The sequence below is a fragment of the Eptesicus fuscus genome, chromosome 1 (assembly GCF_027574615.1).
Source record: "Eptesicus fuscus isolate TK198812 chromosome 1, DD_ASM_mEF_20220401, whole genome shotgun sequence".
Lineage (NCBI taxonomy): Eukaryota > Metazoa > Chordata > Mammalia > Chiroptera > Vespertilionidae > Eptesicus > Eptesicus fuscus.
In genome coordinates this window covers 119,249,257-119,274,478 of record NC_072473.1, presented here as the reverse complement: position 1 = coordinate 119,274,478, position 25,222 = coordinate 119,249,257, and the positions used below count along the sequence as shown (strand labels likewise).

Here is a 25,222-nt window from a genome sequence, read left to right as displayed (position 1 = left end):
AGCTAGGGTAGCAATCTGACAAAATAGACTTCAAAATGAGGGCCATCACAATAGACAACAAAGGTCACTACATAATACTAAAGGAATCAATCCAACAAGAGGATATAACCCTGGTAAAGATATATGCACCAAATATAGGAGCACCTAAATATATGAAAAAACATCAAGAGGACTTTAAGGGAGAGGTTGATAGCAATCTATATATATAAAAGCCTAAGCGACCGTTACGAACAGTCGACTGCTCAACCGGTGGACCAGTCACTATGATGCGCACTGACCACTGGGGGCAGACGCTCAACTCAGGAGCTGCCCCCTGGTGGTCAGTGCACTCCCACAGCGGGAGCGCCACTCAGCCAGAAGCCAGGATCACACCTGGCGAGCACAGCTGTGGCTGCAGGAGCCTCTCCCGCCTCCGTAGCAGCACTACTGAGCGACGGCAACAGCAGGCACAGCGGGGCTGGGATAAGTGGGAGCAGCGCAGCACTCGGCCCCGGCTCGGGCTCCTCCCCAGTCGCCTGCTGCTTCCTGCACTGCTACATCCCTTGGGGGATCCCCTGCGGGGATCGGGCCAAAACTGGCAATCCGATATCCCCTGAGGGGTTCTGGATTAGGAGAGGGCACAGGCCAGGCTGAGGGACCCCACCGGTCATGAATCCATGCACTGGGCCTCTAGTCCTATCTAATAAAGAGGGAATATACAAATTGAACATCACACCATAACAAGCTGGCTACGCCCACAGCGGAGGAAGGGATGCCATAACACAAAAAGGCTGCAACCACAGCAGAGGTGGGGATCCCGTAACACAAGATGGCTGCGTCCACAGCGGAGGCCGAGTTCCCTTAACGAGCCTTAATGAGCAATCAGCAGGGACCTGAGGCTGCGTCCTCCACCTGGTAGGGCTTGACAGGGGACCTCAGGCCGTGTCCCCCGCCCTGGCGCCAGGCTGGGGACCTCAGGCCATGTCCCCCGTGAGGGGACCTCAGGTCACGCCCCCCGCCCAGCAGGGCTTGACTGGGGACCTCAGGCCACACTCCCCGCCCCAGGACTGGGCCAGAGGACCTGAGCCCACGCCCCACGCCTGAGGGGTCTTGACAGGGGACCTCAGGCCATGTCCCCCCGCCCAGCGGGGCTTGACGGAGGACCTCAGGGCGCACCCCCCACCTGGTGCTGGGCCGGAGGACCTGAGGCCACTCCCCCCACCCCAGTGCCAGGCCAGGGGACCTAAGGCCATGCCCCCCACCATGCGGGGCTTGACGGGGGACCTCAGGCTGCGCCCCCCGCCCGGCAGGGCTTGACTGGGACCTCATGGCGTGCCCCCTGCCTCGGTCTGGGCCGGGGGACCTCAGGCCATGCACCCCGCGCTAGGCCAGGGGACCTGAGGCTGCACCCCCCCGCCAGGCTTGACGGGGGACCTCAGGCTGCGCACCTGGGCCAGGGGACCTCAGGCTTGACGGGGGACCTCAGGCTGCACACCTGGGCCAGGGGACCTCAAGGCGCACCCCCCCGGCCCGGGGGAATCTCAGGCTGCGCCCCCTGCCCCGGCACCAGGCCAGGCGACCTGAGGCCGTGCTCCCCCCACCGGGCAGGGCTTGACGGGGGTGGGGCTGGCCGGGTCTGGGTCTGGGTCTCCTGTGATTTTGAGGAGCACATGGGTGGGCGGGGACTTGACTCTGACAGGGGGAAGATTTTCTTTTACATTTTACTAACTTTCTTTCATCCTGACACTTCTATTATAGAGAAAAGGCAAATAGCAATATTAAAATATTTCCTCTAATTAATTCCCTTTTAATGTGCATGAATTTCGTGCACCAGGACTCTAGATTTAAACATTAGCCAGGATGTGAAGCAAGGTGAACTCCCATCACTGCTGGTACGAGTATATTTAAAATAGTTTGGCAGTATCTAGTAGAGCTGAGGTTAATCACAATCTAGAGCCCAGCAGTTTTACACTTAAGTATATATCCCACAAAAACACATGCTTATATATACCAAGATACTTATATAAGAATGTTTTCATTGGCGTTGTTGGTAATAGCTAAAAACTCAAAATAACAAATTTGTTTATCAATAGCATAAGAGATCAACAAATTGTGGAATAGTTATACAATGGATCATCTTGAAACTATGAAAATCAATGAACCAAATACTTGCAAAAACATGAATGGATCCTAAAAGACATAATGTTGAGCAAAAGCAGCCAGATAAAATAGAAAACACACCCTATGATTCCAATTACATCAAGAAGAAACTTAAAATTATTGGGTAGTAAAACTATAAATAAAAACAAGGAAGAGAAAGCCATAAATGTCAGAACAATGGCTACTTCGGGGAAGTAAAAAGGGGTAAAATCAGCAAGGGAGGTTATGTTGTCTTGACCTGGGTGTGAGTTACACGGGTGTACATCCTAGAGAGTCTTTAAACTTTACATTTAAGTTTTATGCATTTTATGTATTTTTTCAATTTCATAATTTAGGAAAAGAAATACAAGGTGCACAAGGCTCTAACAAAAAAGAACCGTCTCTCTCACAATTGATGTTTCTCTCCCCTCCTCCTCCTCCTCCTCCTCCTTCTCCTCCTCCTCGTCCTCTTCCTCCTTCTCCTCCTCCTCCCCTCTCCCTCCCTCCCTCCCTCCCTCTCTCCCTCCCTTCCACTTTCTCTAAAAAAGATCAATGGAAACAAATATCCCCAGGTGAGGATTAACATCGTCTCTGTAAAATCAATAAGTTTTTTTAAAAAAGAGAATCAATGAATGCAGATGTTTCTATAATCAATAAAATAAGTAATTTTAAAACTTATATAATATGTTTATATATCACACCTAAGGTGAAATATGATGCTACATTATAATCATCCACAGAGAGATTATCCACTTTGCAGATTATCCATGCCCTTGAAGCTCACTTCTATGTCTTCTGATTATTTCAATCCTCCATCATCAGGATGAGCAGTTTAAGGTTGTTAAAAGTCAGTCAACTTTTCCTGGTTAACAATTCACTTGCAGGTCTCACAAAATTATTTTCAAAACCAAAGAATAAAAAGGCCTTGCCAATGGAGAACAATTGTTAAATTAAATCTCATAACTGGAAATATAATTTAGTTTTGTTTTTAACCAAACTCCTATTTTTAAAAAAATTTCAGAGAACACCATAGAAATGGTAAATTAGCCCTGACTGGTATGGCTCATTTGGTTGGGCATCTTCCTATGCCCCAAAAGGTTGCCTGTTACATTCTGGGTCAGGGAATAATGATCCTGGTAGGGGGCAGGTAAGGGGCCTACAGGAGGCAACCAATCAATGCTTAATTCTCACATCAATGTTTCTCTCCCTCTCCCTTCCGCTCTCTTTAAAAGAAAAATCAATAAGCCCAGACAGAGTGGCTCAGTGGTTGAACGTCAACCTATGAACCAGGCTGTCATGGTTTGATTCCGGGTCAGAGCACATGCCTGGGTTGTGGGAAGTTTAGGAGGCAGCCAATCAACATTTCTGTCTCATCGCTGATGCTTCTCTCTCTCTCTCCCTTCTACTCTCTGAATATTAATAAACATTACTGATGCTTAATTTTTAAAAATTTTAATAAAAACTATTTTTAAAATTAAAAATTTCATCTGGAATAGGAAAGCAAAATCAATCTTCCTTCCAGTAGGTAATACAAAAGGATCATCTACTTCAGATTAGTATCAGAGAATATAACCTAAAAATGTCTGCAACCTAGCTCTTTTTGTCAAGAGTAATTATATAAGAAAGTACATCAAGCCCTAGCCAGTTTGGCTCAGTGGATAGTGTCGGCCTGCAGACCAAAGGTCCCAGGTTCGATTCCAGTTAAGGGCACATACCTTGGTTGAAGGTTCCTCCCCAGCCCGGGCCCATGCAGGAGGCAACCAATCAATGTGTTTCTTTCACATCGATGTTTCTCTCTGTCTTTCCCTCTCTCTTCCACTCTCCCTAAAAAAATCAATGAAAAAACATCCTCGGGTGAGGATTAACCTACATATACACATACATACATACATACATACATACATACATACATACATAAACAAACAAACTCAAACTGGTTTCCTTTAAAAAAAAAAAAAAGTATATCAAGACTGCTTCGATATTTCCTATAAAGTATTAAAACAATTTCCCCTTATAGTAAGCTGTCTTTGACAGAAGAATATAATGAAATCAAGTAACTCACCTTTCACTTTGTGCCCATAATAAAAAACAAGGCCAACTAGTCTTTATGGTGAATATTTGTGCTTATTCACATTTTTAGTAGCTTCATTTTCTGTTTGTTAAGCTTAATGAATATGTCTTTTGTGATAATCCTCCCAGTGGAGAGGGATTGGAAATGTCCAAATCCCACCTAATCTAATGATATAGTCATTGATACATAATTTTAAGAATTGAAATATAATGCCATCTTATCAGACACGAGACCACAAACATATTCATTAGGATACAGATAATAATGTCAGCATGAGTTATTAATTATCATCTCAAATATTTGCTCAAATTATATAAGGAATCACTAAGGGGCAATTCACTTGCATAACAGATACTTTTACAGTATTTCCCTAGTACAAAACAGTTCTTTCTGTGTTGTAGGAGAAAACTAAAAACAATCACTAAGAAATTTCCTCCAATCAGTAGATTTGTATGTGCTCTTCTCTCTAAGTAATCCACTAACAGAAAATCATGAAGTATCCTTAAAGAAGCAATTATGTTTCTGTATGCTACATGTTTCAACACCTGTTGAAACACTTTTTAGTACTCTGTCCTAAATGATTAGGAGAGAAACAAACTACCTCCAACAGTTACCCATTTTAATATGACTTTAAAAATAACCGAATATTCCGCCTCAGTCCAAATTCAAATGATTATTTCAGTCCCTTAATAACCTCCAAATAACTGAGTTTACCATTTTTTCCACTTTTAATAGTTTGGTGCTATTGTAGAGATGGTGTCTTAGGTCCCTGAGAACAAAGACAGAATCTACTTTCTGTCATGATTTGTAGGGAAAAAAAGAATAAAATGTCTTATATTCTATCAAGGATTTAAGTATTTTTGTGAGTACTTCTTAACATGAATATTTAGTTTTCCATCTTAGTTGTTCCCATTTTGCAGTAAAAAAGGAAACACCGAATAAGCTGGAACTACTACTTTGATTATAATCAACATCTAAAAGTTGGTTTCACACAGAAAAAAACTAATGTCAATCTGCACTTAGATTAATTCTTAAAAACAAAACAAAAAAAAAGAGTAAATTTGGTTAAGCAAAGTGCTACCTCTATTATCACTGTTAGAAGAGAGATATAACCACAAAAATGAATATTGGGACATGTAGCTTTATCTTGCAATATATGCATTTATGGAAATGAAAACATCCATTGAGGAGGAAAGAGAACAGGAAATGTTTAAAAAAAAAAAAAAAGACAGTAAGTTCCTGCACACAAGTGCATTAATAGCTCTCACTCTACCTTAATATTTAAGCATTGTAGAATAATTTAATTTTTCTAATGAAGATAGCCATAGCCTATAAAATCTGATATTGCTACAACAATTTCTGAAGAATGCATTTCTCTTACCAAGAAAACAGACCAATACTAATAACTTGTGAATACAAGTCAAATGAGAAAATAAATGCCAAATGAAAACTAAGACATGAAGGTTTCAGATAAAGCTTCAGCTGAATTTAGAGTACCTTTTAAAGAAAAAGGAAAAAATAATAATAACAAAAAAAAAATTCAACTACCAAGATTAAAATTTCTTAGATTATTTGCCACAAAGTCTCTCTTCCTATTTCCCTCCAACAAATTCAGATCAGACAACACTTAATGAACATCCACATGTACTTAGATAAGTTCTGAAACATGTAATCATTTAGCAGCAGAATAAAAATGGCAACCAAAATATTTGGCAATTAAATTTTAAAACATTATTATAACTACCAATAATTACTAAGACCTAAAAATTCTAATTCATATGTAAATTTTTAAAAGAATTAAGTCCTTCAAAAAGACAAATAGATGATATCCAACAAATATAAGTATTTCAAAATTAGACTCAGTATTGACATGAGGCTAACATCTTCAGATTAAGAGCTTGTAACAAACTCTACAACAAGGTTGCTTGTAACACAAACAAATGCTGAGTTAACTATGTTAATAATTTTTACTAAAAACATAATCTCCATTGGATCTACCAATACAGGCAAGTTTATTTGCTTAATCATAGCAAGCCCTATGCTAATATGAAATTATCAAGAAACTAAAATTCTAATTCCAAAATTAAAGTGGTTAAATCCATATCCTGCATATTTCACAGTATTTGAGTTTGCATTTAGATGTGAAACTTGTAAGAGTAGCTCTACGTGTTACTGGAAAGTACACTTAATAATATGTTTTGGTAGTCCTCCTTTGTCTTTTTGATATCTCTTAGAAAAAATCATTTTAAGAGTTCTGTAATTTACCATGAAAAACATAATAAGTATCTCTGAAAGGTTCGCTAGGTATGTGATGAACCATTCAGATAAGCAAAATACAGGTTTTTTTCTACTTAGTTACCTAACAAACCTTATTCTTCAAAGCCAAGACTTTCCCTCTTAATAAGCAGTTGCTTTTCATGAGGCCCAGTTAAGAATTGCCCTCTCTGAGTGGGGGGGATGGGAGGGGGGTAATGGGGGAATAAGGACACATATGTAACACCTTAATCAATAAAGAAATTTAAAAAAAAGAATTGCCCTCTCTTAAAGTTATAAAATGCCCCATATATCTCATATGTTGCTTTACCAATATGATGCTGAAGTTGACTACAACTCCCAGAATAGACTTAGAAGTGACAGGCAAGAAATGAACTTCATGAAATCAACATAAATTTTTTAAAAGGTAATTTTCAGTTAAGTTAAAGCTAATCTGCTCATTTATCTTGTTAAAAAGGAAAAATCCACCCTACATATAATTTTAAATATTGATCATATTCTGAAAGCCAAATCTATAAACGATTCACTAATAATTTGGTGGCACATTACCTTTGGGTTTTGTGTGGGGGTTTTTCTGAAGAGAAGATATCCTCAAGGTTTTATTGTCACATAACAAAATATGAAGCTTATAACTGAATCACTTGGCCCTTTCTCTTCTTATCTCCTCCCAGTTCAAAATGCTTGCATCTCTTAACAGCCAGCATTCTCTTAGATCTGCAGTTGGGCTCAAGGAATTCAAGCCTCAGCACAATCTTCTTTGTAGTTTTAGCCTTTTTTGCTTAGTCTGTCCACCATAGCCATTCTAATTCCTGTCATAACACCGCTGTCTCTGCACACACAGAGAATCCTTGCCCTTCTTATACTGTGTTACATTGTGGGGTTGATGTTTGCAACACTTCTTACAGAAAGTCCAGCGTGTTGTAGGAATTTTCACTATGTTTTTGAGAGCACTATCAGCATAGAAAAAGCTTACCTTCATTTTTAATGTTTCCAGTTGCTGGTTTATTTTTAAGAGCCTGTTTTCAGACAAAGGAAGTGATGTTTTGTAATATAGTTACAATGCCATTTGTTCTAATAAAATGAAAATGCTAACAGCTATCTTTTGCAAGATACAAAAAAAAATCCAAGGTTAGATTATATGTAACAAAGTTTCAAATACAAGAAAACAAAGTATTACATGGTGATGTTTGACTAAATTATTTCATTATATCACACAACTAGCAACTTTAAACTCTCTTTACATAATAGAATACAATTATAAAACTGACTATACTGATTTGTATCTAATTCAAATTACATCCCACAAGCCATGGAATAACTACATAGATGTTAAGTAAGTTTTGAGGCAGCTCTTCAATCACAGGAACTATGACAGTTAGCATGGATCGTGTAAATATACATAAAGTGAGTCCAAAACTCTATTTTTACTACATCACTTTGTTTTTCTCCAAAGGCTGCCAATCAGAAGCCAAGCAGAATTTCACCTCCTACCCCTAAAACCACTCATTCCAAGGTGGGAGTAACAATAGTAAAACTGTCAAAAACAGCTGGAAGGAAGAAGTTGAACAAGCTACAAAAATGAGAGCACCTAAATAACTAAGTTGGCTTTTAAAAGTAAACAACAGTGGCCCTGGCCAGTGTGGCTCAGTTGGTTGGGCATCGTCTAGTACACCAAAAGGTTGCCAGTTCGGTTCCTGGTCAGGGCACAAGCCCAGGTTGGGGGCTCAATCCCCAGTGGGGGGTGGGGGCATGCAGGAGGCAGCCAATGCATCCCTCTCACATTGATGTTTCTGTCTCTCCCCCTCTCCCTTCCTCTCTCTAAAACTCAATAAAAGGTATTTAATTTTAAAAAGTAGTCAACAATGAACTGAAGTATCCTAATAACTGATTTATCCTAATCTAATATACATGAAGATGATGGTTTGGTTTGGTTTAGTTTGGTATCTTCCCATCCTGCCTTCCCTACACACAAGGGACCTAATAGCTATGTGTTAACTAGCAGTACGAGGATTTAGAAAATGTTCCAAACAGTTAAGAAATGAATATATATCTAATTGACTTCTCTTACAGTTAATAAGCTAATAAGCACTCTCAGCATATGCTAGAAAGTGTGGGGAGGCGGGAGGCAGGACAGTTGAACCAAAATAAATGAGACAGTCCCCACTCTTCAAGGATCTCTCAATTCCTTAAAGAGTACCCATAAATGAGTCAGGGACCAATTAATTGCTAACCTAAGTGGTACAGACTTTAAGTGCAAGAGCTATCCAGTAAGTTTAAATATCTAAAGATTGGAATAATATTACTTTTAATAGCTATCACTTGAGCACTTATTATAAGCCAAGTGCTTTACAGGCATTATTTAGTCTACACAACACTCTTTTGAGTACTTATTCCCAATTTACTCAAGGGGAAACTGTCAAAGTGGTTAAGGAACTTATCCAAGGTCACTCAGCTAGTTAAGTGGCTAAGCCGGCCGCTTACTCAGCCAATCGAATTCTAGAGCTCACACAGTTAAGTAAAACAGTGAGACAGTGAGAGTGCGAAGGCGGGGGTGAAGAGGGGGGGGGTGGAGGGCGGGCTATAGGCAGACGATGTTACACGCGCACAGCGCACGGGTTCCCTGCGTTTAGTTTCATTCTAAGTAACGAAGTTCCAACTGTAAACTGCACCAGCAACGGTAAACGAACCACTGAGGGGAGAGGGAGGGGGAGTGGGCAACGACGGTAAAAATGGCTTACGAGTTAACTCTTACAGGATCGAGCTTTAGCTAATAAAGTGATTCAAAGAAGGAAACTAGAAAGAAGTTATCTGTGTGTTGTTATTTTTTAACCTGGGGTTTGTTTTGCTACTTGAACAATTTTTTTTTTCTAGATGGAGCGCTGGAAATTTTGGGCAAGGAAACCTCGGGTATGACAAATTACTGCTATGTATGCCTGGAAAAAAAAAAGTTTTATGACTAAAGGAATCGCGTTATTCTGAGTATTCGAGAACCTTGGAGACTTGCCAAAATGAGTTGCAGTCCCAGGACAAAATGGGGTTTAGGAAACATTTCATGACGAAAGTCGAGTCCGACACGAAATGGCTCTAAGATGAAAAGACTGAGTAAAGAAATGCCGGCAGGTCTTCCGGGAAAGCGGCAACCCCTGCTACACCCCTCCCTCGGCAGCGGCGCCGCGCGAGGCCGGGACAGTCTGACAGACCGCTCCCCGGGAGGACGCGAGGTGAAAAGCGGAGCTCTCCGCAACGCCCCGGTGAGGAGGGGAGTCCGGGGTGGTTCGCTCTCCTCAGACTTCGAGCTGAGGAGGCGCCAGGCTCCGAACTGCGGAATCGAACGGGTGCAGAGTGAAGAAATGGGACGTGAGAGAGGGAAAGTCCGAACCTCCCCGGCGCGGCCCCGTGAAGAGAAAGGAACCAAGTGAGCTCAAGCGAAGAGGGGGACAAAAAAGAAACAGAGCGGGAGCGCGGGGACCCGAAGGGGCGACACCGGAGTTCTGCTAACAGACTAAAGAAAGGCGAGCCACTGAGGGCTGAGGAGATTTAAGGGAGGCCACGGAGGGAAGGAGGTCGGCAGTGGTTACCGGCACCTCTACTACCTCAGTTCGAAACTCCTAGCCAAACGTCCACACCCGCCGCCCAGATGGGGGAGGGGGCACATCTCTCCCCCGCCCCCAACCTCCCCTAACGGGGGAGAACGCAGTGACACCAGAGCCCGGCCCGGCCGTGCGCCCGCTCCAGCCCCAACACTCACAATTCGCCTCTCCCTGTTTTCTCCCAGTTCTTTATCCACTCTACGGGAACCAACACCGTCGCGGCCGCCATCTTCCCCTCACTACTAGCAGGAGCCCGGATGTGTAGCATGCGAGCGAGGGGTCAAAGTGAAGCCCCGCCCACTAAGAATGCCGGGAACGGCGAGTTAGCTATTCGTTTTCCCGCCCCTGTCTTCTCCGTCCCGCGGAAGCCCGAGGCCCCGTGGCCAACGAAGTCGCCCAAAGCCGTGGGTCCCTTCGCAGAGTGACGTCGCGGGCCGCGCCTTCCGCCACCCTAGCCCTCACTTCCCTTTTCCCAGGCCAATTCGTAGCCCTTATCTTTTTACGTAGTCTCAACACCAGGCAACTAATTCAAGCATGTATTTCTGAAGTACCTAATATGTGCTAGACACTGGGAATAGAAAAACAATAAACCATGATGCCTATGCTTAACAAGTTTGCCGTCTGTGGGAAAGACAAACATATAAGCAGGTCAATTACAATACACCTTGCTAAGTGCTGAGGTAAAAGAAATTACTCAGGGAAGAAGTAGCCATTTACTGTGTCAAACTTGCTAGTACAGGGAATACAATGTGGCGAAGAAAAGATAAATCAGCCCTGGGAACACTTGAAGCCCCCGTGCCACCAACACTACTGTCTCCCGTGTCATTAGGCAAAACTAGGGGATGCAAGTACCATGAGAAACAACTTGCTTACATTGCTTACTATCAAAGTGTCTCCCACTCAACCATAACCGGCCCGATTGCTCACTTGGTTTGAGAATCATCTGGCTATCCCAAGGGTCTGGATTTGACCCCAGGTCAGAGCAGATGTAAAAATCAACCAATGAATACATGAATATGTGGAACAACAAGTTAATGTTTCTCTTTCTTTATTCCTTCCTCTCTCTCAAATCAATTTTTTTAATTAAAAAAATAAGTGTCTCCCGCCCACATACTGTTTCAAAGGGTGAAATTGTAATTTTACAGTGGAAAACAGGGGAGGACACAGGTTCACCTGGGGATGAAAATAAGCTTCCCCAGAAATTAGACAAATGGGCAGCATGTGCCTCCTGATAAGATGCTAAGAAAAACACTAACCAATTTTGTAGTATTCATCATACCAAAAATTCGCATAACCTAAATTTAATTGTGAGGGAAACATGAGGAACAGTCTACAAAATATCTGGCTTGCACTATTCAAAATCATCAAGTTCACTAAAGCCCAACTAGTGAGGCTCAGCAGTTGAGCTTCGTCCTATGATCCAGGAGATCACAGTTGGATTCCCTGTCGGAGCACAGGCCTGGGTTGGGGGTGGGATTCCCGGAGGGGGCCTTGCAGGAGGCAGCCAATCAATGATTCCCTCTCATCACTGATGTTTCTATCTCTCTCTCCTTCTCCCTTCCTCTCTCAAATCAATAAAAATATTTTTTAAAAAAAGACAAAGGAACTCTTCCAGATTAATGGAAACTACAGACATGACAACTGATCCCCAGCCAGAAAAAAAAAAAAAAACAAAAACATTTTCTTATGCTAAAAAGGGCATTATTGGTGCTATTTTTTACTTCTTTGTTTGTTTGTTTGTTTATTGGTTTTAGAGACAGAGAGGAAGGGGGAGAGAGAAAGAGAAAAACATCGATTTGTTGTTCCACTTATTTATGAATTGACTGATTGCTTCTTGTATGTGCCTTGACCAGGGATCTAACCCGAAACCTTGGCATATCAGGAAGATATCCTAACCAAGTGAGCTACTACTTGGCCAAAGTGTTCATTTCTTTTCTATTTTATTGTTTTAATATTTTTTATTATTGATTTCAGAGAGGGTGAGAGAGAGATAGAAATATTAAGAAAAGGAAAATATCCAATAGAAAAGATCAATACAAACAAAAATTGTTTGGTTGAAAGGTCTAATAAAACTGACAAACATCTGGCAAGACTGATTATAAAAAGAAGAGAGAAGGTACATATAAAGAAATATTAGGAATTGTATAGATTGGGTTCATGACAGGAAACAGATGACATACTCAAAGGAGATTATTAAGGAGATTTTAATGAAGGAACCATGCATAAGGGTGTGGGTAGGATTAAGAGACACCAACAAATGGATGGTAAAGCACCACCTCAGGTACTGGAAGTACAGTAAAACCTCAGTATTACAAACTAATTCGGGCGAGGGGGTGTCCATTAAATCTGAAAGTTCGTTATATAAATAAAGTAGGGTTTTTTTAATGTGTATGTTAAAAAATTGACAAATTCGTTTATCTGTTTTTACTTATGTAGACACATTTGTATAATTAAAATTAAGTGTGTATGGAAAGTTTTAATTTCACAGAAACTTTTCTATATGTATTACTGTAATTTTAAATTTATACTGAATAGGTCTAGTAATGCGTGCATTCACTAATCACCATGAGTAAACAAATGCACATGGCTGGGGCCTGAAGGGGCAAGGGGAAGGAATGGTTAGCAAACACCAAGGGAATAAGGAAAAGTAAAGTAAAACAAAATAATAAGGAAAGGAACATTCAACAGGAGCTGTGACCTTGTATAGTAAAATTATTGCTAGTTCACATCCCAGCAGAGAATCTGGGAAATAAATACCCTGACCTTTCTCTTCCTCCATCATCTGATCTGCTGATACCTCTCATTGGCTGATGGCTACTGGAAGCCAGAATGCAAGGGAGCCTGGCAAATGAAGTTGATATGGATCAGAAAGCAGAGCAGGGTAGAAAGTAGATTTTGAAAAGAAAAACAGAATTTCCAGCACTGACCATTCCTTTTGCCCCTCTACACTACTCTTGCCCTTTGTCCAGATGAAAAACCCAGGCCCTCAAACAGAATGTACAAAGTCCCATCAGGCAGTATCATTACAGGGTGATGTCGATTCATCTTACTCCCACATGAAATCTGAAATATTAGCCACGACCAGTGCTTTTCATACAAAGTAGAAGGGGAAAAGAAGGCTATAAACTTAAAACACAGTTGATATAATACCTGCTTCTGGAGCTGGAAGCATGTTCTAAGTTGATAATCATAGCTTCCTCTGCACTCCATATTTCCCTTGCCTTCTGTCAGTATCACAGTAAAACAAGGTACATTACCTGGTGGAGTGACCTAAACCTTCATCCTTTTATAATCTTACCTTGATTAGGTTACCAGTTTTCATGGACCAGTATTATTGAGCACAGGAGTAATAAGAGGTACCCTAGTGAAGCCTCTGGGTTCTAGACGTAGTCCTCCTTGCCTCCATTGTGTAGTACCAGCCTAATTTGCCTTTGGTAATCAGAGTAGACCACTCTGGTCTGTACAATGCCCCCTCGTCTGCCTGTTCATTCAACAGCATGAAGAGCACAAAATGGCCAAAAGGCAGTGTCAGCCTCTGAAACATCAGAATCTGACATGTTCCCTGGGGAAGTGGGGGGGATGTATTTCTCACTTGGGCATTAGAACCTCTTATCCCACTGAATCCAAGATGTAAGGATGTGAAACAAATATTTCTTCTGTCATTCTTCTCTCTCTCTCTCAATCCTCATCTGAGGAGTGAGGTTATATATATAGACCTGGGTTATATAGAGAGACACTGGGAGGGAAGGGGGAGAGAGAGAGAGAGAGAGAGAGAGAGAGAGAGAGAGAGAGAGAGAATCATCAATGTGAAAGAGACACATTGATTGCCTCCCACATGTGCCTTGGGGGGGGGCGGTGAAGTGGGGATCAAACCTTCAACCCAAGTCATGCCCTTGACAGGGAATCAAACCTGAGACCCTCTGGTATGCAGTCTGACACTCGAACCACTTAGCCATGCTGGCCAGGGCCTCACCTCTATCTCTTGAATCCTGGACCCATACATTTTTGCTACAAGGGTGAAAATATATATAGTGTGTCCCCCAAAAAATGTATACACACTTTAACAGCTGATAGCTCAATTTTGAAAATTAAATGTATTTTAATAAACACTACTTTTATAATTATTCAAAGTGTATGTATACATTTTTGGGGACACACTATATTATTGGCTACTGGTTGAAAGCATAAAGGTTCTGTAGGACAGTACCACAAACTTTCAGGCTGTAGTGCCATAGCTGAGCCTTCAGCAGGAAATTTCACCCTTGTATCAAGCCAAATGTTTCTGAGTGATAGGATACGTGATAAGACCAATAAATTACATGGGGATGAGCCCATCACCACACTTCCTTCAGGCTCAACTGATTTTTTGTTGTTGTTGTTGGAAGCAGTGTTGGGTGGGATACCATGGTGATGAATCAGGCATTCTGTGCGTCCACATGGTGGTGCTGGCAGAGGCATTTCAGGCATAAAAAGCAAATCAGTATTCAGAATATGCATCTGTTCTTGTAAAGACAGTTGGTGCCTCCCCCCTGATGGAATGGTTTCAGTGTAACCAATCTGCCACCAAATGTCTATCTGTTCCCCTGGGGGAATGGTGCAATGTTGGTGCCTCAGCCTTTGGTCTCTGCTGATAAGCAAGTTGACAATTCAAAGTGGTGGTAGATAGATTAGCTTTGGTGAGGGAAGACCACATATATACACCCTATCCCAGCTGCCACAGCCATCTTATACATTGGCCTACTGAGCAAGCTCTAGGGTAGCCAAAGGAAGAGGCTAACATCAACAGAATAGGTGATCTTATTCATCTGATTACTGAGAGCCTCCTTCACAGTGGATGTCCTCTGGGGGCAATTATGTGGAACACCAACATCTTTATACTCTAGCCTCGTGGTCGGCAAACTGCGGCTCGCAAGCCACATGCAGCTCTTTGGCCCCTTGAGTGTGGATCTTCCACAAAATACCACGGCCTGGGCGAGTCTATTTTGAAGAAGTGGCGTTAGAAGAAGTTTAAGTTTAAAAAATTTGGCTCTCAAAAGAAATTTCAATCGTTGTACTGTTGATATTTGGCTCTGTTGACTAACGAGTTTGCCGACCACTGCTCTAGCCCATTATAAGAGGACTATGCATATACATCTTTCTTAGGCTTCCTTATCACCGAACTCTTATCTTGTTCTTTCCACATTTTTCATCCAGCCAAATCCTTGCCTCTGCCCTTGAATAAGTCTCCTTGAGGCCCTACATGTAGGCTGATGGAGAGGCAGTGATGCAGTAGGAGCAAGTACCATGAGAGTCTGAGCCACTTCCTCATTCACTTTACTTTTACCTTTCCATTTTTCTGGGATCTGATTTCATTCACAATTTCCATTTAACAATGGAATGCTGCTGCCAATGGCCTTTTGAGGTTTGAGTAGATTAGATAATATCGAGTTCACGATGGGCAGTTCAAGTCATATAGTCTCTTGGTGTTCCATGGTCAAGAATTCAGTGACTACCAGGACCTAGTAGCAATCCAGGCATTGCCTGTCAGATGGAGAAAAGTTTTCCAAGCAAGGAAAGTATGGCCTTACTCTAACACCCTAAGGGTCTGTGCTGTGAAGGCTTATATTTAGGCTTCATAGAACATCTCTGCCACAGACTCTTCCAAAACCATTGGTTCTGCAGAGTCCTAAAACCCAAGTAACAGGGCAGCATGCACTGCAGTGAGATTTGCTGCAGAAACTTTTCTTGCTTCAGATCCCATTCAAAACTGGCAACCTTACAGGGTACTCAGTAAATGGGTTAGGGCAGCATGCCCAAATATGATATATTTTGCCTCCCAAAGAATATTCAGCAGTTTTTCAGGTGTGTCCTTTCAGGGTTGTAGTCTCCATTGATTGATTGGTAGATGCCAGAGCAAGTGATCATTATTCAATACAGCTGGTCCTGATGTCAGCCATGGTCAGCTTTTGTTGCTTAAATGGGTCTGGAGCTGAAATACAACTGAGGCCTAGATGTTATCTCTAGCGAGGAAAGGTCAGGAGGTCCAAAACTCTTGACCAGCGACATACTAAGGGAGGAAAAGTTACCCTGAGGATAAGGTGCCATCATACTATTGATTGCCTGATGCTAGGCACCTGGGACTTTTCCACTCTCCTGACCTTCTGTATCTGGTCCATTGTCCTTGCTCTGCTCATGTCTATCTAACAGCCTACAACACTTTGATTTACTTTCTTGGCCATGGGTCTCCAAGAATTAACATCAGTTCTGAGCCAGAATCTGATAACGCTCAGAAGCTTCTGAATATTTCCTTTTCCATGGTCATGGTCCCCTAGTAAATGACAACAGGTCCCAGTCTGTGGAGGACTTGGAAGTCTTGCAGTATACAGGGCTGGGCAAAAGTAGGTTTATAGTTTTTGTATGGAAAATAATACAGTAATCCTACCTAATAAAAGAGTAATATGCAAATTGACCCTAAGTCTGATACACCCACAAGCCACGCCCACCAGCCAATCAGGAGCAAATATGCAAACAAACCCAACCAAGATGGCTACAGCCACAGAGCAAGAGGGAGGCTTGGGTTTCCCCAGTAACAAAGGAAGCCAAACTTTCCGCCTGCTGTTGCTGGCCTAAGCCTGCACTCAAGGCTACAAAGTTTCAATTATAGAAGGTAAACAAATCCAAACAGAAATGGCAGCAGCCACTGAGCTGGAAAGAGCAGGAGGCAAGGGTTGCCCCCGGCAATGGAGGAAGCAAAGCTTCTGCAGCCCTGGCTGGCCTAGGCCTCTGCTCCAGGCTACAAAGTTTCAATTATAGAAGATACACAAACCCAAAAGAAATGGCTGCTGGCCGGTGTGCAAACCACCACAGGCCCTTCACCCAGGCCTCCCCACACCCCAAGGGAACCCCCACCCTGATCCGGGATACCCTTCAGGGAAAACCAGCTGGCCCCCACCCATGCACCAGGCCTCTATCCTATCTAATAAAAGAGTAATATGCGGATTGACCATCACTCCAACACACAAGATGGCTGCCCCCATGTGGTCAAAGATCCTGCCCTCATGTGGACACAAGATGGCCAGCACAAGATGGCCAGCAGGGGAGGGCAGTTGGGAGAGAACAGTCCTGCAAGGGAAGGCAGTTAGGGGTGACCAGGCCAGCAGAGGATGGAAGTTGGGGGTGACCGGGCCTGCAGGGAAGGGCAGTTGGGTGGGACCCAGGCCTACAGGGGAGAGCAGTTGGGGGGGACCAGGCCTGCAGGGAAGGGCAGTTAGGGGTGACCAGGCCTAAAGGGGAGGGCAGTTAGGGGCAAACAAGCTGGCAGGGGAGCAGTTAGGCATCAATCAGGCTGGCAGGGGAGTGGTTAGGGGGTGTTCAGGCTGGTAGGCAGAAGCGGTTAGGGGCAATCAGAAAGGCAGGCAGGTGAGCAGTTGGGAGCTAGCAGTCCTGGATTGTGAGAGGGATGTCCGACTGCCCGTTTAGGCCCGATCCCACCAGGACATCCCTCGAGGGTTCCCAGATTGGAGAGGGTGCAGGCTGGCCTGAGGGACACCCCCCCATGCACGAATTTCGTGCACTGGGCCTCTAGTTAATAAATAATAATACAAGAATAAACTTTCGCATACTCACAAATGTAAACTTACTTTTACCTCACCCTGTATAATGCAATCTGTGAGAGTATTATAGCAAGGTCCTTTCTAAAAGAGATTCAGCTACCCCCTTAATCAAGGGGCTCCAGATCTGTGAACTGGCTTAGTAGATCTGGAAACAGAGTAGAAGTTCAGGTGTCTGCAAGGTTTCTGCTCACAAGAACTAAAATTTTTCTGCTTCTATATACCACAGTCTATTTCATTCCTAGGTAATTCCATAATAAAGCACCCACTGCATCACATGAAAGTCAAAACACTCTGATTGCTCTCTCCTTGTGCTTTATTATGTTAATTGCACCCTCCTTAGTTCTGACAGTTAAGTACCATCAACTGGACTTGTAGGCAGCAGGAATGGCTCTGGTGTTAGACCGGTGGGGCTCTGAACAAACCTGGGTTCAGCAACCTTGGTACTTGGGTTCTGGCTAGGAAAGAATTCAGAGTCCAGACCCAAACTGTAAGAGAACATTTACTGGGTAAATTACAGAGGTAGAAAAAGTAGTTCCTAGAAGAAATGGGCTTAGGAAACGAGTTATGGAGGTAAAGGAAGGGCCCTTGGAGCTTGGGAGTGAAATAGGAAGCTACTGGTAAAGTGCCTGAGCCAGGAGGGGAGGGTGAGGAAAGGGGAAGTTAAGGGCATGCTCCCTGGAGGGAGAGCACCAAGCTCACTGGGTCCTCTGTCCTAAGGATTTTAAGGGTGGAGATTTTAGGGGACCTTCTGTACCTGGCCCAACATCCTTGCTCTGCTCATGTCTAGCTGCCTACAACAGACTCTAGCCTTTAGGGCCTATTATTCCTATCAAAATCAGGGAGCACACTTCCACTGAAGCATCTCCCACCATCATATCTAGCCAAAAGAAGATATTCCACAGACATTTTCAGTAATGCTGGTGCTCCTCTCACCAATGTATTATTTAATGCCTTAGTGAAGAGTGTCCTCCCAGTAGAGTGCCAACTTGTCCCAATTTTCCTGGGACTGTTTTCTTCAGGAGACTCATTCATTTATTTCTGTTTATTAAATACTAGCGTTCCCGTTGCAGGAAAAATCCTGCAATAGGGTTTCCTGCTGCACTCTACTCCGCCCTGCCTGCTCTCCTCCCTTGTCCCCCGCCCTGCCTTCTCCGCCAGCCCCCCTGCTTTTCTCCCTTCTCCGCCAGCCTGCCCGCTCTTCTTCCTTCTCCCTTGGCCCCGCCTCCACTCCTCCCTTCTCCCCCGGCCCTGCCTCTGCTGCTCCCTTCTCCCCCGCCCCGCCCCGCCTTCTCCGCCAGCCAGACAGCTTTTCCCTTCTCCCCCGGCCCCACCTCCACTCCTCCCTTCTCCTCCCCCCAGCTTGCTTGCTTCTCCGCAGCTTTGCTCCCTTCTGCAGCTCTTGGCTTCTTTCTACGCTGTCTTGATATGCAAATTAGCCGCCATCTTTGTTGGGGTAATTTGCATAGTCGTCCTTATTGGTTGGTGGGCGTGGCTTGGCTGGTGGTTGTGGCTTGGGTGTAGCGAAGGTGCGGTCAATTTGCATATTTGTCTATTATTAGGTAGGCTGTTTTTTATTAATTTTAGAGAGAGAGGATGGGAAAGGCAGAGAGAGAAAAACATTGATGTGTGAAACATCTATCCGCTGCCTCCTGCATGCCCCCTACTGGGGATCAAGCCTGAAACCTGGGTATGTGTCCAGACCAGAATTCCAACCAGTGACTTTTTGGTGCATGGAACCATGCTCAACTAACTGAGCCACATTGGCCAAGGCAAGAGACATTTATTTAGAAAATCACAGAGGTAGTATATGCATATATGCATAGCCCATGGACAAACAATAGTGCAGGGAAGACCTTGGGAGGAGGGGTGGGAACAGGGTGGAGGGTGTCAATGGGGGGAAAAAGGGGGACATCTGTAATACTTTCAATAATAAAGATAAATTAAGAAAAAAAAGAAAATCACAGAGGTAAAAAAAATAATGGGCATGGGAAACAAGAGGCAAAAGAAGGGCCCTTGGAGCTTAGGAGAAAGAGGGGAAGGAAAATGCACCTGGGGGCGGGGGGATGAATAGATGGAGGGGAAAGGAGAGGAGAAAGGCACAAGATGGGGCTTGGTCCCAGGAGGGAGAGCTGTCATGGTTTTTAAACTGATCCCCACCACCACCACCAGTATGAGGGGCAACCCATGAACCAGGAAGTGACTGTTTGATTCCTGGTCAGGGCACATGCCTGGTTTGTGGGCTGGATCCCCAATAGGGGGCATGCAGAAGTTAGCCAATCAATTATTTCTCATCATTGATGTTTCTATCTCTCTCTCCCTCTCCCTCTCTCTGAAATCGATAAAAATATTATTTTAAAAAATAAACTGAAAATTCCACAACCCAAGAAATTCTACTGCACAGACCTTCTGTGAGTATAGTTGGAGGCAGGCACTGAGCAGGTTGCATATAATAGGTCCACTTCAACATTCCCTTCTGTGCATTTGCGTATATAGGCTATACTGAAACCTAAAGATCCTATGGGAGTGGAGGCAATGAAGTACTGGGGGGTTGGTGCTGAGGAGAATCAGCATTCCTTGTGAGGCAAATACCCAAGTGGAAGTTGCTAAAAGGTTTTCAGGTAGAGGAAGAGTGGTAGTGTTGGACAAGGAATGTAGGACTGTTTCTACTGGCAAAGAAGGTTCAGGGTGATTGGAGACTAAATTTTTCTCAGCTTTGATATGGGATTTTTGGACTGGAAACTCGCGGTGTTTCCCTGGGCAGGATGGTCTCCCGGATTCTTGTCCGGTGGAGTAGAAGAATGCCTTAGTTACAAAAGGTGGTATAGCAAATGTGGAAATTTATTGAGAAACAAGCACAGACTCCCACATGGGGAGAGGGAAAGTGTCCCACTGAGTCCCTTTTCCCCACAGTTTATAAAGGCTGCAGATCTTTGTGCCTTGATATCCCCTCTGGCCACTATTCCTTTCTGATTTGGTCACTTTAGCAACTCCTGAACTCAAAGGTCAAACCTCACATGGGACATGTAAGGCCCTCCTCCCTCATTGTCCTCCTATTCCCTCTGGGCTTTCTTCTTCCTTCTTTATTTTGTAAATATAGACCTTTTGTTACTCCCAGTTCCCTTGTCTTATAGAAATGTAACTGCTGCCTCTCCCAACTCCTTTGTCTTATGGAAATGTAACTTCTGTCTCTCTCAACTTCCCTGTCTTATAGAAATGTAACCTTTTGCAGCTCTGCAGCCTGTGCTTCTTCCATGGACCCCCTTAATTTTAAAAATTCCCTAAACCTGCTTATTTCACCCCTAAAAATTCCTATTTCAGCTTCATCTCTTATGCCCTAACATTTTCATCCAATATGTTAGGGTCCCGTTCTTTCATGAGAAGTGCCCTTAACTTAGCCTAAGAGTCCTAGCAAGGCTGAACCTTTCATAGATGCTGCACCTCTACAACTTTTATAATCAGTCCTTGAGCATGATCTTCAGGCATATCTGTCCTGCAGCTCCAGGAAAATGAAGGGTACTTCAGTGGTGGCATTGGGCCTCTTTGATTTTCCACTATGATATGAGTAGTGCATTCAAGGCTTTCCATTTGTCCTCTTTTTTGTGTAAGCCAAGTATGTCAAACTCAAAGGCTAACATGGGCCAAATAAACAAGGTTTAAGTTTTTGTGGGTCACAAAAAAACAAAAGCTTCAATTTTCATAGAAACATAGGTTTATTTCAATAGAGACATGCTGAATACAAAGGGCTGAAATAAATGAGTAATCATTAACATTAAATAATAGAACATTTTAATAAAACTTAATATTTTTTCTTGGACATTAACTTACCAGACACTGAATAACTGCACAAATTAATAAACATAATGCAAACAAACCTATTTTTCTTGTTCTCCAAAAGCAAAATATTTCCTGTTGCGCACACCAAACAAGTCAGTCCAAGACTAATGACTTGGCAATCGGCTGCTAAAATATTCGCTACTAGTATTAGTGGAGAGAAATGGTGCACCTGTGCATAAGGTGTGTAAGGGAAATGAATGCAACACGATTATAGTTATCAGTCATTAGCGAACGTTGGAGGACTTCAGGCCACAACCCCCACCCGACGGGGTTTGACAGGGGACCTCAAGGTGTGCTTCCTGTCCTGGTGCTGGGCTAGGGGACCTCAGGCTGCTCCCCCAGCGACAGGCCCGGGGACCTCAGGCCACGCCCCCCACCAGCTGGGGCTTGACAGGGGACATCAGGCTGTACCCCGCGCCCCAGCACCAGGCCGGGGGACCTAAGGCTGCACCCCCCTGCCTGGCTAGGCTTGACAGGGGACCTCAGGCCATGCCCTTCACCCAGCGGGGATTGACGGGGGACCTCAAGGTGCATCCCCAGTGCTGGGTCGGGGGAACTCAGGGGACCTGAGGCTGCGCCCTCCTGCCGGTGGGGCTTGACGGGTGACCTGAGGCTGCGCCCCCTCCCAGGGCTGGGCTGGGGGGCCTGAGGCTGCGCCCCCCCCGCCTGGCGGGGCTTGATGGGGGACCTCAGGCCATGCCTCCCACCCAGCAGAGCTTGACAGGGGATCTCAGGCCTTGTCCCCCACCTGGCAGAGCTTGATGGAGGACCTCAAGGCATGCCCCCCACCCTGGTCTGGGCTGGGGGACTTCAGGCCACGCCCCCCATCCTGGCACCGGGTTAGGGGACCTGAGGCTAAGCCCCCTGCCCGGCAGGGCTTGACAAGGGTGGGAATGGCAGGGTCTGGATCTAGCCCAGTGGTAGGGGGCCAGCCGGGTCTGGGTCTCACACAATTTTGAGGTGCATGTGGGTGGGCGGGGACTTGACTCTGGGTCCCATGGTGAGCCCCAGATTCTGATAGGAGGAAGGTTTTCATATACATTTTACTAATTTTCTTTCATCTCTGACACTTCTATTATAGAGAAAGGGCAAATAGCAATATTAAATTATTTCCTCTAATTAATCCCCTTTTAATGTGCATGAATTTCGTGCACCGGGTCACTAGTTATATTATATACCCATTATGCCACAGATTGCCAACAATTCAAATTTCAGTGTCTATATGTGAAGATTTATTAGAACACATCCATACTCATTCATTTACATATTGTCTATGGTTGCTTTCACACTACAATGGTAAAGTTGTATAGTTTGCATCAGACTGTATAACCTGGAAAGCCAAAAATACTTACTGTCAGCCCCTTCTATAGACAGTAAAATTCAAGAAAAATTTAAGTTAAATTTAAGGTACCTTAAACACAGAATTTCAACATTCCTATCTTATTTAGAATATTCTTAGGTGAAGCATAGAGGAAAGAATAAGGAAAAAAGTTGATATATTTCTACCTGGAAAAGATAATTAGGAAGAGAAACAAGGAATACTGACTAATAAAGAAAACCAAAGTCAGTGCTTCTCTCTCTTATTTTTTATTAAATATTGTTCAGATTATTACAGTTGTTCCTCTTTTTCCCCCCATAGCTCCCCTCCACCCGGTTCCCACCCCACCCCATGCCATTACCACCCCCCCACTGTCCTCATCCATAGGTGTATGATTTTTGTCCAGTCTCTTCCCACACCCCCACACCCGTTTCCCCCCAAGGATTGTCAGTCCATTCCCTTTCAATTCCCCTGATTCTATTATATTCACCAGATTATTCTGTTCATCAGCTTTTTATTCACTTGATTTTTAGATTCACTTGTTGATAGATATGTATTTGTTGTTCATAATTTTTATCTTTACCTTTTTCTTCTTCTTCCTCTTCTTGAAGAACACCTTTCAGCATCCTGCCTAATAAAAAGGTAATATGTAAATTACCATCACTCCGCTACGCCCACGATTGGGCCAGTGGGAGGCACAGGGGGCGGGACTCAGGGTAGCCGGGGTAGCCGATTGGGCCGGCGGGACGCAAAGCTCGTGTTGCCAGTGGCAGCGCGAGCTCAGCATCTGCGCCATGGCTGTGCTGCGGAACAGAAGGGGCCTCTGGGGCAGCGAGCTCACGTCCAGCCGTGGACCATCAAAAGCGCGGGAGCTGGGTGCCTGTCTGCTCCGGCACCAAGCCTTTTGGAAGCCTCCGCCACGCTGGAGGCTTCTGAAAGGCCTGGTGCACCAGCAGACAGGCACCCAGCTCCACCGCGATCGAAAGCGAAAGCATGGGTCCGGAACACGGCGATGGCGGTGCCTGGAGCTCGGCGGCCGCCCAGCGCCCGTCCCAGCCGCGCGGCCCTCGCGCGCCTGGTTTCACGGGACGCGCGCACCGCGCACCGGACGGAGGCCCGGGCGCCCTTTCCGTGCACCTCCCGGCGGCGCTAGACTTCAGTAAAGTTGACTGAAATGAAGGGATTAAGAAGTACAAATTGAGAAGTTTGAAAAAGATGGCGGCGGAGGTTAAAGGCTGTTCTGTTGCCTCGCACCCAGCGAAATCGGAGGGGATGAGGTGTGGAGGTGCGTGGGTCTGGCTGGTGGCGGGGGAAAGGGGCTTTTGTTCCAAACCTAAGGGAGATTAGCTCTCCATCACCCTGAAACCCATCTTCTGGCGAACCCCGGGAGACCCAGATGCCTGCGGGGAGAGGCGGGACTCTTGCAGAGGTGCGCCCAGCAATCAGTGTTTGCTGCGCTGGAGTGCGGAACGAGGGGACTTAGATACATGGAAGGCAGAAGGACCAGACTCACAGCCATCGAGGCTCGCCGCACCATGGCCTGTTGGCGCCCTGAGACCCCGCCCCGCCCTGGGACCCGCCCCGCACGTCTTGAAGACCTGCCCCGCAAGTCTTGCAGGCACACCTGCGCCCCAAGCAACAGCTTATGCATGTGGGTGGACTGCCCTCTGGCAGCGGACCAGATGATCTGCTGTTCTAGTCGGACTGCTCCAGGGCCACTCAGACAGGAGGAAGAAACTACAGTTTTTGCTGTAATCCTTGCTGAGTGCCTAAGGCAGTAGCTGATCTACACCCCATTGGAGACCCAGAAACGAGGGCATCTAGTGGTCTGTGGGAGATGACACCAGATTTCAACCACGTGCATAAGGGACACATTCAACGGGAATATTCAGTGAGCGCCAAAGCTTTGCTGCACCAAGACCCGGCCCATAAATGTGTCTCCTGCACAGCAACTCTTCCTTTATAGACAAAGAGAGCCCCCCCAGTGACACCAACAACAATCAAGACTTAACTATACAAAGGAGGACCAAGATGGAGGCATAGGGCGGAAGCCTGATTGTTGCCTACCACAACAACTTTGAGACTACGACAAGAGAGCAGAGCAGACACCATCCAAGACCACCATAGGGCTGGCTGAGTAGATGCTCTACAACTAGAATAAAAGAGGGGGATGTGGGATGATGCTGATGCCGGTGACCCAAAGACCACACTTTAAGAACTACAGCTCAGGCGACACAAAAGAACTATGGCTCAGGCGATACAACAGCGGCCTGGAACGTGCTCGGCACAGTTCCCCCGGCGGTCTCCGGCTGAGGGGACGGCTCCACTGGCAGCCAAGCACGGACAGACGAGCCCCTATGAGACATGGGGTGGGAGACTCCGCGCTTGCTGACCTCCGAGTCCGTCAAGAATCTCAACGCCCCGG

At 44.9% G+C, this 25,222-nt stretch overlaps 1 protein-coding gene and 1 pseudogene across 2 annotated transcripts in view; both read right to left on the bottom strand.

Moving 5' to 3' along the window:
• The window catches only part of THOC2 (THO complex subunit 2), a 133,199-nt gene extending 122,902 nt beyond the window's left edge, over positions 1–10,297 (bottom strand). For both annotated transcript variants that reach the window (XM_054709513.1, XM_054709475.1), the window contains exon 1: positions 10,212–10,297. In XM_054709513.1, the coding sequence (XP_054565488.1) occupies positions 10,212–10,282 (71 nt within the window). In that variant the 5' untranslated portion in view covers positions 10,283–10,297. The remainder of the gene's footprint in view (positions 1–10,211) is intronic.
• On the bottom strand, positions 7,090–7,442 carry LOC129148800 (60S ribosomal protein L36a-like; annotated as a pseudogene).
• Positions 10,298–25,222: the final 14,925 nt, after the last annotated feature.